The 19,698-nt window shown below is 40.0% G+C and overlaps 2 protein-coding genes across 5 annotated transcripts in view; one reads left to right on the top strand and one right to left on the bottom strand.

Annotated features, from left to right (window-relative positions):
- zdhhc17 (zDHHC palmitoyltransferase 17) overlaps positions 1 to 11,840 on the bottom strand; it is a 33,732-nt gene extending 21,892 nt beyond the window's left edge. The window contains exon 1 of the mRNA XM_085436851.1: positions 11,766 to 11,840. Coding sequence (XP_085292977.1) covers positions 11,766 to 11,828 — 63 coding nt within the window. The 5' untranslated portion in view covers positions 11,829 to 11,840. The remainder of the gene's footprint in view (positions 1 to 11,765) is intronic.
- The window catches only part of osbpl8 (oxysterol binding protein-like 8), a 100,555-nt gene continuing 91,876 nt past the window's right edge, over positions 11,020 to 19,698 (top strand). For 3 of the 4 annotated variants that reach the window (XM_085436849.1, XM_085436847.1, XM_085436843.1), the window contains exon 1: positions 14,442 to 14,816. The gene's annotated coding sequence lies outside the window, so the exon portion shown is untranslated. Of the gene's footprint in view, positions 11,081 to 14,441; positions 14,817 to 19,698 lie in introns of those variants that run through there. The other variant, XM_085436846.1, reaches the window with a different exon arrangement.

Here is a 19,698-nt window from a genome sequence, read left to right as displayed (position 1 = left end):
GTTCCTGCCTATGTTTGAGGTGACATCACAGGATTTTTGTACTAAAATTGTAAATTTCCAATTAATAAAAAAAAGCAAGTCCAGGGATCAGAGCTCACATCACGATACTGACAATTTTATAGCAAAAAGCTGAAGAGTTTAGAATCTCTGGGAGTAAAACAATGCTATTAAGCAAGGCTGCAGAATAACATGTGACTCTTCTTATCATGCTAAAAAGGAGCTAAAGACCGTAAGCACCGTCAATACAGTAGCAATAAAAGAATCTGACAAAAATCAATGACTACAGACAGATCGTCTTGAACTTGTTTGCTCAAACTGGTAAATGGACTGATTCTTACATAGTGCTTTTCTAATCTCCGGAGTACTCAAAGCGCTCATACCACCCATCACCTACTCACACAAGCACTGTCTTCTATGCTTTTAAGTTTTACTAACTACCATTCAGACATATTCATACTTCGATGGATGCACTGGACAGCAACTTGAGGTTAATACTTTGCCCAAGGATATTTGGCATGCAGACTAGGGGGAGCCAGGGATCGAACCACCAACCCTCCGAACAGTAGACGACCTGCTCTCCAGAGCCACAGCCACCCGTTTCTCAATCTCGTGGGGCTGAGCGCCATTTGTCCCTCTAAGAAGTTGGACTTGGACAGCATGGAGTCGAGTAACTAGGTAGCATGATGGTATTTGTAAAGGCGAAAAAGACTTGTAAATATCAGAAATCAGAGGGCAGAGCAGGCCAGACTTCTTTGAGCCAATAGGACGGCAACAGTAACTCAAAAAAAACCACTTGTTAAACCAAGGAATGGAGAAGTGCATCTCTGAATGAACAACAGGATGAACCTTGAAGCAGATGAAGACACATCAGGTGCTACTCCTAAGATCAGTAAACTGAGACTACATTCGGAGAACAACATTTGGAGAGCAGGAGCAGAATTAGCTGTAAAGAGTGTGAAAGCATGGATCCATTTTGCCTCATGTTATTGTTTGTGCACAGACTTGTTTGACGAAAGTTGACAACAAACTGTGTCAAATTCAAAACTGTCAAAAGATGAGAGGACACAGGCCATCAAGTGTACTGCAACCCTGACAATATTATCTAGAATTACTACCAGACTTGCCTTTTTTGGAAATGAAATGACATCACTTCACTGTATTTTCTTTGGACATTTGTTTGAAATGTGGTCATAACGACCAAAAAGGTGATCTGCCAGTCACACCAAACTTCTGTTCATGTTTGAGTCCAAGTAAGTCCAGATATTGCCACCAACAACGTAAAGGCAAAAAAAGAAGAAGGAAATATCCCCACTGGGTTGGAATACTGGGAAAACGTTCAAGATACCACACCACACATAAACAGTTGTTTACTGATTCTTAGATGCAGTTTTGGTTTGGCTTGGTTCAAGCTGCAAAAACATAAACAGATGGTCATTATCCGACAACAGCAGGGTCAACAAGGGCACAAGTGACAAAATACATATAGAACAAAACTTGCAGTGGAGTAAAAACTTGGACGGGGAATTAGATGACTATAACCAAATGCTATGAAGTAAGCATGTAAGATCAGCGAGGACAACAACTGTTCTGTAGACATTTGCAACAGAACTACATGATAAAGACGTCAGTCAAGATTCATTTCATAAATTTGTTTCAACAAGAGATGAAAACAGATGACTTAAGGAGAAAATGTGCCTGCATGGGCCTTCATTTGAACACATTTTCTAAACTTACTTGCACCCTTCAGCACTGACACTGAGGAGCTGCAGCAATGTCACTGATTGCATGCACCGTGACCAATGCAGCAAGCATATCTGGCCCATAAAGGCCAAAAAGGCTTTGAAAAGACCACTGTGACAGAAACAAGTTTAGGACGCAGTGCACTGCAGGGGACAGGCTCCTGGAAATGCAGACACACAGTGTAGTGCTCCAGAACACTTCAGCTTTTATATAAATAGCTAATCACAGTATTCAATTATAAAAAGAGAATAAAAGCAGCAGGAGACCAGCTTGTTGTGTCCTGCAGCTGCTGAGGATCTCTTCTGTCACATGGATGTGGTGACTGTGCTACTCACATTCAATTAGCCTCCATGGTAACGCCTCAGAAACCACAATTAGCCTCGATCACCCGGAAATGAGAGCTGCATCTGGTAAACACAGAGGCTTCCACTCTGCCTTTAGCCAGTGAGACTCGTAACTTTGAGAGTGGGCACTGAGCCCAATGTTAAACTGGGGTAAGCTGCTTCTTCTTCATTGCTTTTAAGACCTTTTAAAATGAAAAAGGACATAAACACAAGGCAGAGAGAGAAACAAATTATGTATGAAATTTAGAGTCTAAACTGCGATCATGTCTCAGGAAGAGATACCAACCTTACAGTATTCCAGCAACATTACCACCTTAAAATCCCATGGTTTGACTTTTACACAGCCTTTCATGTCTTTTTGGCTGTGCTGCTGCTGCCACGCACTTAAGATTGAGAAATAATGAGGCATCCTCTGGGGAGGTGGCTGAGGATACGACAGACCTGTGTAGAGCTGCTAGGTAGCTTGAGGTGAGATCTCAGTGGCCACAGGGACTACAAGCTCATGATTATGTTCAGTGTTTAGCTTTAACTTCCCTACAGAGTCACAGGGATCTATCTGTGGAACCCGTGTGTCTCCCACCTTCGGGAAAAGGAGAAAAGTGCACAGGAAAAAGCAATACAGACAGGTTTGTTTAACAAGAATATAAGAACTTCACTAGTTTATAACAATTTAAAAAAGAATACACAGCTCAGTGAGATGCTTCTTTTCCCATAGAGCCATCTGTACAAACAGTAGCATGCTGAGCTACAAGACAAAAATCACAATTTACTTTATTTTGATTAGCCCACAGAGTTAGATGCATCAGAGCTGAGTAAATCTGCCAGTGACAGCTGTGACTGCAGCCTGCCAGCGGTCGCCCTAAACACTACTGAGCAGCGACGTATAATTAATACAAAAAATATGTACAAAGTGTCCACACGTGATCGTCTTTTGAACAGCATTCTCTGAATCTTTTTGTTGAACTGCATGAGCAATAAACATATTTTCCTGTGTTAGCACTCAGTGCTATCTATTTATTTATATCTTCCAGACATTTATGAAACATATGGTGGGATAGTCTTATAAAACCAATCAACCAGAGCACTTGGTTGAGTGATCACTGTGTCCATCCTTTAAAGCCCAAAGAGCTCAGATGACTGTTTGACAAAGTAGAGTTGATGGTAATGGCATTTTTATGAAGCGCACTACAACACATGACCTCAACATGGCATCTTCACATCTGTTTAATAAAATAAGAAGCACTTGTGTTTAGGGCTGCCACGATTAGTCGACTAGACACGATTACGTCGACTATCAAAATCGTCGTCGACGAATTTAATAGTCGACGCGTCGTTTGAAGCTTTGAGATCCCAAAAGACGCAGGAATAAGTAGTAGGGTTTAACAGTGTAATAACGGACTGAAACAGAAGATGGCAGCACTGCATGTACAAGGATGCCAGCTGCCGTTAAACCCCGAAGAAGAAGAAACTGTGTCCCAGAATTCATAGCGCAGCCCTGCTCAGTTTCCAACAATGGCGGCAGCTAGTTAGTTGTAATATTACTCTTATTATTCTTTCTGGGTCACAAAATAAACATTTAACATATTTTCAGGCAAGAATGTAGCTGTGTAAACCTCAAATATCTGCTCAGTTTATCAAGACACCGCATATTTTCAAAAGCGCTCCGACGTTTTCAGAGACGTCTGTTACCCACTATCTCGACAGCTAGCCGGGGTTCAAGGCTCACTAGAGCCGGTGAGAACACCAGACTCCCGGCAAATCGTTTTCAAACCCACCACCGTCTTTCGCTACTCAGGTTAAACATGATACATAAGTCACTTAGAGCAGCGGTCTCCAACCTTTTTTGCACCACGGACCGGTTTATGCCCGACAATATTTTCACGGACCGGCCTTTAAGGTGTCGCGGATAAATACAACAAAATAAAACTAGTACCGGTACCGAAAAAAAGAAGATTTATTCATAACACACGTGAAAAGACCAGAGTTAACGATAAAAACGATAACAAAATGACGCTGAATACCGATAAAGACCCTGAAAACCATACATTTCACACCTGAGCCTCAACTCTCGCGGCCCGGTACCAAACGACTCACGGACCGGTACCGGTCCGAGGCCCAGGGGTTGGGGACCACTGACTTAGATAACTTAAAAATGTTATTGTTTGGCTTTTTTTGAGATGCTCGAGAATTTACTCCGGTGTCCTGTTATATTTTAGATGGCAAGAGTTTATTAAACTTCACCGAAACAATCTGCAAATGTCATTAAAATTCAATAAACTATCATCTTGTCTTTATTTTTAGTTAGCACAGACCTTAAACACTTAAAGCTGTAAGCTAATGATAGTTATATAAGAGCAGATGCTGCTGGTGCAATAAGCTGTACGTTTTACAGCTTATTGTAAAACGTACAGCTTATTGCTGGATGATGATCTGATTAGTCGACTAATCGCAAAAATAATCGGTGACTAGTCGACTATCAAAATAATCGTTTGTGGCAGCCCTACTTGTGTTTTTTGATGGTATTAAAAACTTTACCATCAAAATTTCTAAATACCCTGGTATACCATAGTAGTATCCAAGCCTACTTATGGCTTTCAGAAAATAAAGCATAAATGCAACCATCCAACCTCTTTGCTTTTTATCTAGTTCATGGTAGCAGGGGCGCCTGGAGTCTAGCCCAGCTGTCACAGGGTGAGAGGTGGGGTACACACTGGATAGGTCAACAGTCCATCACAGGGCTAACACAAAGAGGCAGATCATCATTCTCACTCACATTTGTAATCAGCAATTAACCAAACACATGTGCCTCTGGACTGTGGCAGGAAACTAGGACGAGTAAATGTAAACTCCAAACACTCGGAACCTTCTTCTTCTAGCCCTGTTACAGTAAATGGTATTATTTACTTTGTCTGGCTTAACATACAGCAATATGGCATTGTCTGCTTTTCGAACCAGGCCTCAAAAACCAGTATTAGCAATATTAACATCAGCCATACGTATCAAGTGCAAAAAACGTAGCACTAAAAACAAATACAACTAAGTCTAGGGTTTCGGAAAGGAAATCATGTTGCTTTCTTTAGATTGAGGCAGTTCTCTATGGTTCCTAAATCTCAGGCACTGCAAATCATCAGAGAGACCACCATTCAAACAGTGATGAGGGAAGGAAAAACAAGCTACAACCTATAACTTTGTTTTACATGGTAAATCAGGTTGAGGGAGAGGATAGAAGACGAGGGTGGAGCAGAGATATGAAGGTGACTACTTGCTGCTTTTTTCTTTCTATTTTAGGAGCATCAAAGCTGCCAAAATTCATTTGTACTTTCACTGCCAAGGTTTAGTCATTTGACAAATCCACATAACCCCATGTGTTCCTCAGTTTAGTCCAACTGCCAAGGGGAGGAAATAAAAAAGTGGGAGTAAAGAGCTGCTGAAAATTATTTAAATATGATCATGACTGCACTGAACTTTTTTTTTTCTGTTTGGCTGACAAACAGAAGCCGGATACTAAATGTGAAACTCAAAGCCTGAATATTCAGTTGTGTGCAATTCTGTTAAGGAATCTGCTTTCCTGTTAGCGGAGGGAAGCGGGAAGAGCGGGCTCATCTATAGACTCACAGACACCAGATGTTACATCACTTTCTCCAGCACTATCTCTTTCTTTGTGAGTAACCTTTGACCCCTCGCATGTCTCTGTGGCCACCCCCACCATCTCTGTCTCTCCTGGCATCAGAAAAAAAAAAGCCGAGGATGACATTTGTGACTCTAGTGATAATTGCAGCCTGTGCCTCTTTAAGCTTCCTCATTGTGTACCTGCTGACTTGTGATGAATACAACAGTTAGGTAGGAGGAAGGCGGGATAACATTACCAGTTAAACAGCATCTACTTCACTAATGCCATTGATTTAAGGTTGAAACCTTATCCTTTGAGGGCGGACACTTGGCTTCTGTTAGTGGAGCTGGTTGGTAGGACATATGGCAACAGTTCTACAGGGGGTGGTGGTGATCATGTGCCTTGGACAGTATCACTATTAAAAATAAGCAGGTATTATGACAGTAGAATCAACAAAATCAGTTGACATAACTGTAGTAATACTTCAATAAAGGGAATCAAATCAAAGTATGAGGCCAGCAATTTGATTTTAATCTGAAGTGCATTAGGCAAAAATTGTATCGCATCTGCAACGCCTAGTTTGCCAAGACCGGAGTTCTGTCTGGCTATAGCCATAGATCACAATTGGGTTTCGTCTGCAATTAGAGCTATTTCAAGGAGTTAATTTAATATTCAAGACACAGTTTGAATGCATGGATCAGGAAGCGGGGCAGAGGAGAAACACCATTTTTATGAGAGAAATAATAAGAAGGCTCCAAGCATTTTCCAAGTTACCACTGCAAGTAGCTGAGCATGTCATCAACCTTTATGAGTGCTTTATGGACAAAACAACACTAATTTGAATTTCCAAATAAGATAACCCTTTATTGTTTACATTCCTCAAGAGAGGAAATTTCCAAGTGGCAGGCTGAGCTGGTTCAAAGCAAAATAAAAGCAAAATAGAGGACTTTCTAAGTATACAACTAAACTTGATGCTTGATTTCAGGTGTCTCACACATTTAGACTTGCTCGGCTCTTCATGATCTACAGAATGACTCAGACTGTGCTAAAGAGAGGAGCAAATTCAAGCCAAGCCTACTTATGTATACAGGAAAAACACAGTTTATGATGAGTTACTACTGGTGACATGTAGATGTGAAGCCAAAGGTCATTTTGTGACAGCTCCTGAGCAATGATGCAGCAGGAAACAACACAGAATTCATGGCACACAGAATTGAGAAAGACCACGTTTAGACAAAGAGAGACCCAGCTGTGTTCTTGCCTTTATTATTGAATGGAAAACTTTATCAGCTTTAATATATAAAAGTAATGAGCACATTTTTACCTATCGCAATCTCTTCTATTGGTTGGTTTGAACTTTAGCTGGCCTTCTCTTCCTGCATATAATAAAAGTGCTAGCTTACTTGCAGTGAGCACAGAATGATTATTCACTAAGTTAGTCTGAAAGTGGCAACTCCACACAAACACGCAGGAAGGACTGTGTTAGGGGAGAAAATAAGACGAGGGTTCTCCTCATTTCATTTCCATTAATGAGGAGAGTCTTTAATTTTTTAAATCTTATCTTTACCAAGTATAATCTGCAATAATAGTAACAGCAAGCTCATTATGGCATTGTACAGCTCACTGTTACACCATCACAGAGAGGAAGCATTCAATCTATCACACAAGAAAGGAAAAGAGGAGAAAAGCAGTACTCTGTTTATGTATTTAAATGGAGGAACCAGTGGGTGTGGATGCACATAATCCTGACAACACAGAAAGACCACCTGCTTTGTGTGAGAAAACCACTTGCCCTTCACCTTTTCAAGGGATGTTTTTGTCTATTATCACTTAAATGTCTATAAATGCAGTCTCCAGACTGCAAATTATGAGTTGGAGGCTCATACTTGAGTCAGTTTAGTGAGTTTTAAAATAAACTCTCCAGTCCATACAGCTTTCATACACAATGAATGCATCTGATAGGGTCTGAGAGAACAGTGAAAGAACACTGAGATATTAAACATCCAGATGAGTTTCAGTACTGTCAAATATACTTATGCTTTGCTTTGCTTCCAATTAAATTCAAAATAATCTTTATTTATCTTATACTGGTCCTTTGTGCCACCACTCAAACCAAGCCAATTTAATTTCTCTTCCCCACCTGTGTGCCTGAGAGCGGTATATTAAAGATATCTGGACTTGATGGCAACATACAGATCCAGCGTTAACAAGCTGTCTGAAATGCAACATTTAGAGCACGGAAAGCATCCATGATTGGCCTCTGTGACATCACCTATCAGTTCTGGGCTCAGCATTAATGTTGTTGGTTTTTTTTAAGCCAAAAGTAACCATACTTGGACAAAAAGATGGAATGTTGACTTATGAGGAAATGCTAGCTTGCTTAGCAAGCTGTATCCATAAAGTGTAATGCACGGCTAATTACTGTTAATTATCAGACAAGTAAAACATGAGAATTTCACACACAGAAACACAGGGGTGAAGTCCAGCTCAGTGACTCACCCAAATTCAAGCAGAGATAAAGCCTAGCAGAAAGTGATAGAGCTACCTGTGTCTGGGCAGCTGTCAGTCCAAACAGCTCAAAGAGGGGAACTATCCTTAAGGCAAAAGCATTTTTGCAACAAGCAGTAAACATGCTTTTTACTGCTCTAAAGTTGGGTATTTTAAATGACTTCCTTTTGGAGACAGTAGAAGAACTTAAACACTTAAAGCTGTAAGCTAATGATAGTTATATAAGAGCAGATGCTGCTGGTGCAATAAGCTGTACGTTTTACGTTCAGTGGACGATGATCTGATTAGTCGACTAATCGCAAAAATAATCGGTGACTAGTCGACTATCAAAATAATCGTTTGTGGCAGCCCTAGTAGATTTTGAGCAGTTTTTAGGGTTGTTGTCTTGGTGAAATATCCAACCCCGGCACAATTTCAACTTCGTCACTGATTCTTGAACATTGTTTTCAAGAATCTGCTGGTATTGACTGGAATCCATGTGACCATCAACTTTAACAAGATTCCCAGTACCTGCACTGGACACAGAGCCCCACAGCATGATGGACTGCCACCAAATTTTACTGTGGGTAGCAAGTGTTTCTCTTGGAATGCTGTGTTATGTTTCCACAATGCACACCGCCTCTTCTTATGTCCAAATAACTCAATTTTAGTTTCATCAGTCCACACACCACCTTATTCCAAAATGAAAGTGGCTAGTCCAAATGTGCTCTAGCATACTTCAAACGACTGTGTTTGTGGCATGTGCGCAGTAAAGGCTTCTTCTGCATTACTCTCCCACACAGCATCTCCTTGTGCAAATTGCGCTGAATAGTTGAACTTTTTTTTCAGGTCATTTGAGAGTTGTTTTGAGACTCCCATGTTGCCACTCTTCAGAGAAGATTCAAAGAGGAGGAAAACTTGCAATTGGTTACCTTAAATACTCTTTGACTGATCATGATTGGATTCCCCTGTGTATGTAGGTCAAGGGTCAATGAGTTTACTAAACAAATGTTGTGTTCCAATAATTAGTGCTAAAAGCATTCAAATCAATAAAATGGCAGGGGTGCCCAAATTTTTGCACCTGCCTAATTTTGTTTAAGTAACAATTGCACACTTTCTGTAAATCCTATAAACTTCATTTCACTTCTCAAATATCATTGTGTTTGTCTGCTATATGATATATTTAACTGAAATTGCTGATCCAAACAACCAATGATTTCTGAAGAAAAATCATGGAAATTATCAGGGGTGCCCAAACTTTTGCATACTACTGTATGATAGGGCCCTTATAGGTCAATCTCTACTATTGAAACAGGCAGGACAGCTGAGAAAGACAGCAACCGCAGCTGCTGGGGACAATGTGATGGGACTAGTACACCAGAAAACTGTCTCTGCCCCAGTTTGGGATTATGTTCCAATGATAAAGATGAACTAGACCACTGTTGAACTCTTCAAGCTCCAAAAGCAGTTTATTAACCACATGGTTTTATTAAACTGCAAGTCTGCCATCATTCCTGCTCTTACTACTGAAAGTGGTATTATAGTTCACTGCTGGGTGTACGGCAAAATAGTCTTTAATATTGTAAAGAACCTAGGATCAGTCAAAAGACAGCAGAACACTGACTCCTTCATGCAAACCCATTCAAAAGTGGCCACTTGCCTGTTCATGCAATATTACTATTTGAGCTCTAACTGGCCCAATATCTGAAGAAGATTCGTAAATTCAGAGCTTGAATTTTACTATTTGGATCACCAGCCCAAGTACATCAACTCATCCTGCCAGCATCTTGGAGACATTTAAGATATGAAGTCTTTTCACTGCCAGCTTTAACAGTTACTGAGCATGGTTGAGGGTAAACAAGCCTGCTTGACCTGCTGGCCAGCAAAAAAAGGAAAAAAGAACTGTTGAGAGTGAAAAGCAAGCCATCCGTCACTGAAGCATTACCAGACTGCATTACATTCAAACAAAACTCTCCCTGATGATTAGATTACCTGCCAAGCACAGATGGCAACTAATGACAGGCTGTGTTCAATAGCTAACCTAACAAAATATACCACTACCCTGAGGTATGAAATGTTAAATTGTTATATAGCACTCCTTAAACGTGACTTTCTACAATGCTAAATAATGGTAAGCTGGTCACCTTGGCCTTGAATAGATTTGCAACTTAAAGATCTAGGTAAATGGACAAACTTTCTACAAATATGCTGCATTCAGGCTAGCTAATTAGTTAACACTTTAATACTTCTTCAGTTAGACAAGTATGTCACAAATTATCCTCTATTATTAACAAAAATAATAATAATTAGTTCATCTTGATATATTACAAAAATACATAGGCGGATGAAGTATTCAGATTCTTTAAGTAAAAGGACAAATTTAATAGTTCTGTGCTTGTAAATGTAAGCATTAACCAAAAAAACAGCTTACAAAGAGCAACAATTACTCAATGCAGACTATATATATATATCTTTTTAATAATTTTAAGTGTTTTTAATTGCTTTCTGCATTAGCTGACTGTTCAGTTCAAAAACTGACATTCGACTACAACTTTTGAACATGACAGCTGGAACCAGCAAATGTTTGGAACCAGCTGTTTGACTAGTCAAATAATTGTTTTGGCTCTGGATACAATAGCTCCTAAAAACTAATCAATGCACAACTTATGTGACACAATAAACACTGACCAACAGGGCAACACCAGTGTTTGCCTCACATATTAGGACATCTCTAGTTAATAAAACAACAACAAGTCTTAATATGTTCTGTGTAAAGAAAACTCGTCCATTAGAAAAGCTGTCAGATAAATGTAGTGAAGTGAAACGTGCCATTTCCCTCTGAATTGTTGTGGAATATTAACAGAAAGGAAACACTGGAACACCTCACATCTCTACTGAGGTACAGTATTTACGGTAATATAGGGAGTTACAACCAGCCCAGTAATAACTTACCATGTCTAATGATATTAGGTGACAGAAAGCATTGTGACCCGGGTGGTCCGCTCCTACACAAACACCATTACTGACAACTGTTACCTCTGTGTTAGCTAACTGGTTGTATGCACAGAGTGCAGTTTTTAAATCTCCATTTTTAGCTGTTCACACTTTATTAATATTAATATTATTATTATAACAACCGACAGTACACAACAGCTTCATACCCACCTATACTACATATACATCACAGCAGCTAGCGTGAGTCCTGTCAGTTTAGCTACAAAGCTAACGTCGTACAAGATTAATCAGTAACCTTACTTCTTCCCACATGAACTGAAACGGAGACTACAGGCTTGTTTACTCGCTGTACGATCACTTCCAGGGAAAACACAACCTGGCTTGTTACCAATGACACGAACATCTGCCCAGCGTTAAAGGCTATGCAGCAGCGAGAGGGGGCTAGCGCTAGCACCTTTAGCATCGTTAGCTGGCTGCCACCCCCCCACCGGTGGTTTTGCAGGGGGCATCGGGTTTTCCAAAAAAAGAAAGAAAGGGGAAAACACAGAGCCACCGGCACGCAGGGCGAGGTGACGCCTTTACTTTGCGTTCATGTGTTCGTCCGAAGGCGTGAACCCAAGTGACCATACCTCAGGATGGAGAATAGGGACGCAGCCAGCTTCTTTCTCATATTCCTCCATAGCGTCGGCCATCTTGGTGGTGATGCTCGCTGAGCATTGTGGGAAACAGGAGGCAGTGCAGGGGGGAACAGTCGAGGAGGAGGGGAGGAAGAGAAGAGAGGATCTGTCAGAAACACTGGTGATGTACAGGTCACAGCACATAATAGAAAGGATGTCTAAAGTTGTACAGCAAAAATATATTTACTGTGATTTATTATGTTTCCTATAAAATTATTCGGGGGGTTTTGTGTTAGTACCCCGTTCTGGGGGTGGGAAGTGTAAGGATGATGGTTTGTTTTCCATCCATCCATCCTCTCATCTTTTTCAGGGTTGCTGGAAAAACCAGCAGCAGTACCTGCAGCAGAGTAGCACGTGATTGACTGCCACATTGATTTTGTATGTTTTAGTTACTATTTTTTCTGAGATAGGTTTACAATGTAAAATATATATTTGTATAGTAGGATAAAAATTTATTAAATTGGATTTTTTTTTGTGGGCTACTAAAATTATACAAGCAGCCAGTAAAATGTCTAATGTACTGGTCTGGTGGCCCAACAGGGGGAAGGATGTTAAACAGTGGTGACACTGCAGTCCTTTTACTTTTATGTGGTTTCTTTTTACATAACAGTAACATTTGAACTTACTGTTAACTGTTGTCATCTGTACCCATCAACTGGCACAGGTCTTTGTGATCCCCAGGTTTCTGTAATGCTTGCAAATGACGGAGACATTTCCGTAGCATGTGGGACATCTGGTTGCCCTTCATTCTGATCAGCAGTGGAGCAGTGCATGGAGGAACATGATGAGCACTCCCAGAGTGACCTCTACAAAATGACCTCCAGCAAGTCACTGGTGTGAATGTCTCTGAACAAACCATCAGGAACAGACTTCGTGAGGGTGGCCTGAGGCCCAGTGACCTTTAGTGGGCTGTGTGCTCACCAGGCAGTCAGACTGGTGTTTGCTATAGGATACTGGCAGTCCAACGCTGGCGCCCAGTGCGCTCTGTTTTCAAAGTGTCACTTTCATTTTTTTGAGCAGTGTATATTGAAGTGAAAGTTAGCTTTTCAAATTTGAAAACAGGTTTTAGGATATACAGTCTTTATTTTTGGCATTTGTAATTACACACTAGTGTAAATAAGCCATCCTCCGGAAAGGTGAGTTCAAATACAAGGAACTACCTGGGGGTTTCCTTCTAGGGCAAAATCTGATTTTGCAGACTCAGCTAATTAAATAGAAAACTCTTTCTAGTTCCACTTATTTGATTTGCAGTTTGATTAATTCAGTTTTTGCCATTACAATATTACCAACAATGTAACATCTTATTAGTTTTGAATCAGATCTAAAATCTGAGCAACTGTATGAGTTAAGTATATATATCCACCCAGCTGGTATACTCACAGTATCTCATGAGCATTGTAGTTTTCAGCATTTTTATAACATAACAGTCGTATAAAGAGAGAGAGATAGTTATTTATTAATTTCATTTTTTAATGAATCCTTTGCTTATCCTGGTAAAAATGTCACCGAGATTAAAAATCTAATTTCCAAGAGAGATCTGGCATCATGCCAGCAAAGGTGATTTATTAAGAATACATAATTCTTAATAAATCGAGATAAAAAAATTTCCGGGTTGTAAATGGTCCAGTACTATTTGGTTTAGGGGAAAATCCATGATGACAAAACTGATTGATGGTCGAATTTTTATGTGAAACCATCGATGACACTACCGTTATACCGCTTTGCGCCTGTAGATGTTACCTGTCACGTGCACCTTTACCGAACCCAAAACTCCAACCACCACTAGATGTCACCGCACACCCAGGCATGGATACTTGCGGCTCCTCAATTGCAGCAGCTGCAATAATCATTGTAGTTATTACTGGGGGCAGAAAAATGATCAGCTACATTAAAAATAAGGTCGACCAAAAACACACAGGGGTGCTCATGGTAGTTGTGACTCACGAAAACCCGGCAGAGGTAAAGTTTGAATTGATCACAATTAGTTAATGTGCACGTCTCCTTAACAAATTTAATCTCAGCAAAAAAGCATGACTATATAATAATAACCTGATGAGTTATATATACGAATTCCAATAAGTAGTGTTACCAGAGGCACCTGTAACTGTCAGCTGTTTGAAAGTGCACCAAAGCGATTACACGTTTGACACGTTTGCAAGGGGAAATCAGACGTTACCCGAGCAGAGGGGAATTTTCGAGCTGACGGGTCAAGTTATCCAGTAACAACCCGTACACGGGATATTAGCTGTTGGCTCTTCAAAATAAAGTCCCAAAGAGAGCCATGGCAAACGTAAAACGATCAACTCTTGATGAAAATAAACTATAACTGTTTTATAAAAAAATTATATTTTATTCACATATAAAACATTATAGGAGAAGGTGATTTAGAAAGAAAAACTGGACAAATACGATAAAGACAAGACATAAACTTTTATTTGCCATGTGAAAGTTAAAAAATTGAAGCAAAGCCCACACTGAAGTAGATTTCATGAATTAAATCAAACAGATAGGAGACCCCAAACTGTCTTATTTGGATAATTTTGACTGAAATACGTAATACATAAATACATAACGCGGACGTCTTAAAATTTTTAAATACCTTTTGGTTTGAAATCAGCGTCCGGAAGTCGTGCATTTTCCGGTTACATTACTTCATTTACCACAAAAACAGTCCTGATAGAATCGTGCAGGCACGCTGGTGGCTAACAAATAGACCGCGGACTGCTGGTAAATAAATATTAGAAAGTGTGTTAGCATTGTCAAAGTTGATTTTAAACATTTCAGACATTAAAACTGGACCTACGTGAAGCCAGCGGGCTGAGGAAACCGCGAGTCATCACTCGCTGACGCTGCCCAAAGACGAGTACCACCCGTAAACATTAACACATCTAAAGCTAACTGTTAGCAGACCGACACACGCCCCGGAGGACTGCTTTTAAATATTTACAGACAGCCTTTTCCTTTCGTGGCACAGCATAACAGGAGACCTCCGGTGGAGCCAAGGTAAGCTCAAACAAGCAAAGAAAAACACCGAAATGAAAGCTAACCCCACTGCCTGCTGTTGATTACAGGCGGCTAGCATAATTGCTAATTGTGTTTGTGGTTGACTGACAGCCGTGACTACAGACGGTTTGTGCGTATTATTGTGTAATAAATCAGGATTAGAGGTAGGGACCGTAGCAGCTCCCGCATCTTCATGCGCTGCACTTGTGCCCCCGGCATCTGTCCCAAATAAAACTCCACATTTAGCCTGTTGGTGTTAGTTAATTCAACGCGAATGCACCCCAGGGCAACGCGCTGAGTGATGAGGCTGGCTAAATTTGGATTTCCTGCCGCCCGCTGTATCCGGGTGATGTATGGGAGAAGCTGTGGATTATAAACCACACCAGCCTTTGCCACTTCAGCGGGTCTAGTGCTGATAATGTTGTTGCTTTTCTAACCCCCACCCCACCCCACCCATGCTGCCTTTCAGTCATATCTCGCTGCAGTGTTGGATGTCTGCAGCTCTGTTTCCACTTTCACTTGACAGGAGACAAGCACTGAAACAGGAGAATCACAGGGTAGCAGCAGCTCTTGCTAACTGTGTCAGACAAGCAATGCATCCGGTGGATCCTGGCGTGGTGTCTGATATCTGATATTACCATGTCATGGTGTCCACCTGCGATTTAACAGTGTTTTCTATGCCATACTCCTTTTTTTCTTGCTACTCAAAATATGCAGTGAGATGGTGAAATTATGTTGGGAACTAAATCTTGGGACCAGACTTGGCATCTGGCACTCATAAATTTATATTTGCAATATTTCCATATTTCCGTCCTGTGCCAGTGTGCATGTAAATAAGGGCAATCCCACACTTTCCATGGCAAACCTTTATTGAGGTGTGCAGTCCAAGGTCACGGGAGTAACCAGCTCATTTGCCAGTCAAAAGGAGTTTCCACTCAGACCTTTTTTGAAGCACTGCTTGTTCCCTGCACACATATGGCTTTCAGTTTGAATGCTAGTTCTACTTTGAGAGCGCAGGCATGATATTAATGCTGACATGCAGAGGAAAAAATAGAGAACTCATTTCACTTTTGTTTGTTTGTACGGTGATATAAGCGTCAGCAGTGCCTGGAAAAAAGGAAGCCGAGATGATTTCCCACAGGTGTATTTCCGTGTGTGAAAAAATAAGTGGTTGTTTCTTCCTCAATAAGTCAGACATGTCAAAAATGAAGCCTAGAAGCCAGAATCGGCCAGGCAAGGATTCCAGCCCAGTGGACAGCCTTAGAAATTGTGAACAAGTACATAGATTTGTAACCATATATTTTTTAGAAGTTTTACAGCTTTTCCTATTGATAAAGACCATCTCGCCCCAACACACACACACACACACACACACACACACACACACACACACCACTCCATTACCATTCACACTACACCAAAGTAATTAAGTAATAGATAAACATGACAAAAAGTTCCTGTTTTTCCATTATGATATAGATTATTTTTTTACAGGACATTATTGATATTATTGGACAGTTTGGGCATTGAACTACCAAAAGTGACTGTAATTTTACACATTTATCACATAGGTTCAGTGGTCTGGTGAACTTAAGAGCCAAGTGTAGGGCTGTATGTACCACGGTGTAAAATGACTTTGACATCCCTGCAATAAGTCGACCTCACAGTTTGTTTTTTAACTTAAAAAGTGTATCTGTCAGTTATCGCAGCCTTCATTTATTTTTGATTTGACTAATTTATTACATTTCAGTGTATATTTGTGGTCTCAAGTCAGAGCATGTAGTTTTTTGTCTGGTGTGATTCTGACCCATGTTGTTCTGGGGTGGAGACCAGGAAGCAGGTTCAGCAAACTCTGTGAGTCTAATAATAAATGCCGGGTTGATTTTTCTTGTTCTGGGAAGACTGATCAGAGTTATTTCAATCAGCTCTTGAGTTTGCTCACCTTGAGTTAAGTGTGTACGTAAAGTAGCGAAAGCAAGCGATCTTCAGTGGAATCTGCTACCACGACTCACCATGGCAACGGGCAGATAAAGAACAGAATCTCCTTTTTTTTTTTTTTTTAATCCAGCGGAGCGAGTAAATGAACACATGCCCGACCATGATACTTATCTCAAAAATTTGGGGGGGGGGGAGTTATTTTATTAGCTTTGTCCACACTGTCATCATCTGTGAGAGTATAAAAATTTGTTATAAAGCATCTAATTTGGGGTCATTATTTACTCAACCTGAATTTTCATTAGATTAAGCTTGAATCTTGATTTGACATTTAATTTTCAAAGCTCCAGATCTGCCCCCAAGCAAGTTTTTTTTATTAAATAAAAAGTGTTTTTTTCCCCAGTAATTTAACTTTGTAAAAAAAAAAAAAAATTTCGCTGGATAAAAATGAGTAATGACATTTACAGAAAAAACTTTGCTTTAATGTTCCTGACTTTAACCATGTGTAATTGCTAATATTAGACTTCACTGACTAATATTAGTCAATATGGCTGTTTTAAAGCCACAGTAGAGATGTTTTACTGAGTTACTGTTAATACTAAGAGTTGAGCAATTGTAACTGTTTAACATCTAACTTAAAAAAAAATAGAGGGCAGCTTTCCAAATCTAATGAAGGTAAAGTTTCATCCATAAAGGGAAAAAGTGTTATAGCTAAGCTTACATAAATTGAAATATTTCAGTGTAGTTTGGAAGGGTTAGGCATTAAATGGTGTTTTAAAAATGGGGAACATAACCTGTTCCTGACAGTTTTAGTTTTGATTCTCTCACTGCAGACTCGGTGCTGTTTAAGGGTTTGGAAGTAAAGATAAAATCTAAACTCACAATTTTAACATAAGCTTAGTTTAGGGTAGATGTTCTGTAGAGAATATACTGGTCAGTAGTGATTTCACGTCTGTTAATCTCTAATCTGGAACCTAAACATCTACGGCATAAGTTACCATGGCGATGTAATTTTAAATTTAATAGCTTTTTTTTTTTTTTTTTTTGGATACATGCGGGCTGTAGTTAAACATTCACCTTGTGTTACTGAAGCTGGTTAATTATTTTGAGCTCTGCAATGAGAGAGGCTTTTTTGCATATTATTTACCAAGGTGGTTATCTGGTTGTATGTTTATGCTCCACACTAGGGCTGCCACAAACGATTATTTTGATAGTCATTAGTCACCCATTATTTTTGCGATTAGTCGACTAATCAGATCATCCATTGGACGCAAAACTACAGCTTATTGCACCAGCAGCATCTGCTCTTATATAACTATCATTAGCTTACAGCTTTAAGTGTTTAAGGTCTGTGCTAACTAAAAATAAAGACAAGATGATAGTTTATTAATTTTTAATGAAATTTGCAGATTGTTTCGGTGAAGTTTAATAAACTCCTTGCTTTCAAAAATATAACAGGACACCGGAGTATATTCTCCAGCGTCTCACACTTCTGATAATCAGCTGTCTGCTTGAAGTTTATTTAGCTGTGCAAAAACTATAACTTTAATCTCAGCCAAACCGATTTACTCAGGAACAAATAAAATACTAAAGAAAGCCAAACAATAACATTTTTAAGTTATCTAAGTGACTTATATATATGTTTAACCTGACTAGCAAAAGACTGCGGTGGGTTTGAAAACGATTTGCCGGGAGTCCGGTGTTCTCACGGCTCTAGTTAGCCTAGCCCCCGCCTAGCTAACGAGCTAGTGGGTAACAGACGTCTCCGAAAACGTCGGAGCGCTTTTGAAAATATGTGGTGTCTTGATAAACTGAGCAGATATTTGAGGTTTACACAGCTACATTCCTGCCTGAAAATATGTTAAACGTTTATTTTGTGACCCAGAAAGAATAATAAGAGTAAAGTTAAAACTAACTAGCTGCCGCCATTGTTGACAACTGCGCTGGGCTGCGCTATGAATTCTGGGACACAGCTTCTTCTTCTTCGGGGTTTAACGGCAGCTGGCATCCTTGTACATGCAGTGCTGCCATCTTCTGTTTCAGTCCGTTATTACACTCTTAAATCCTACTACGCATTCCTGCGTCCTTTGTGATCTTACAAAGCTTCAAACGATGCGTCGACTATTAAATTAGTCGTCGACGATTTTAATAGTCGACATAATCGTGACTAGTCGACTAATCGTGGCAGCCCTACTCCACACAATTCAAATACATAGGTAAATTAGCTATGCTTAAAATTCTAAGCAAATCAGCCTTTATTTGTGGGACAGGGCGCCTGTACAGCTGTTCTCTGTGGAGCTGTGAAGTGTAGGCTCATAATTTTGTCACCTATTGTTATTTCATTTCTACAGTCTCCATAGGAAACGGAGGAAACTGTCAGTGGTTCTGCTGTATATTTGACTTGATGCTGACATTGTCATTGTCACCCACAGAATAGTAGTACCAATAGCCAGCTGCCAACTCTATGGATGCACTAAAATTATTATTTTTTTCAGACGTTTCATCTGCTACAAACATTCTGTAGTTGTTATTAGTGTTTGCTGTTGAAGCACTTCTCTGAAAAGCATATTGCTTTCCAGTTAAATAATGACACTCATAGCATGTTTGCTTCCCACCCGTCATATCTCCTAAATTATACTGCTGTGCAGTGCTAACATTTTCTAGACAAATGCCCTGTGACAGACTGGTGACCTGTCCAGGGTGTACCCTGCCTCTCATGCTATGATAGCAGGGATAGACATCAAGCCCCTGACCCTGAAGCGGATAAGGAAGGAAATCAGTGAACACATGAATGAGTGAAATGTACAGCTTGAAACTTTGAAATTGAAATAGTTAAAAATTGCTGCTATGTGTGTTTGTAACGTAGACCGAGAACAGGTGGTGCTTATCTCAGCTGATACCGAATATAAGCCTAGAGCCTGGGGAAATAAAGTATGCTTTTATAGGC

Source organism: Copadichromis virginalis, linkage group LG17 (genome assembly GCF_057382275.1).
Source record: "Copadichromis virginalis isolate Kocher_CV1m ecotype Utaka linkage group LG17, C_Virginalis_male_GT1.1, whole genome shotgun sequence".
In the NCBI taxonomy this organism is placed as follows: Eukaryota; Metazoa; Chordata; class Actinopteri; order Cichliformes; family Cichlidae; genus Copadichromis; species Copadichromis virginalis.
The sequence above is the reverse complement of the archived record's forward strand: the minus strand, read 5'-3'. Positions and strand labels throughout refer to the sequence as shown.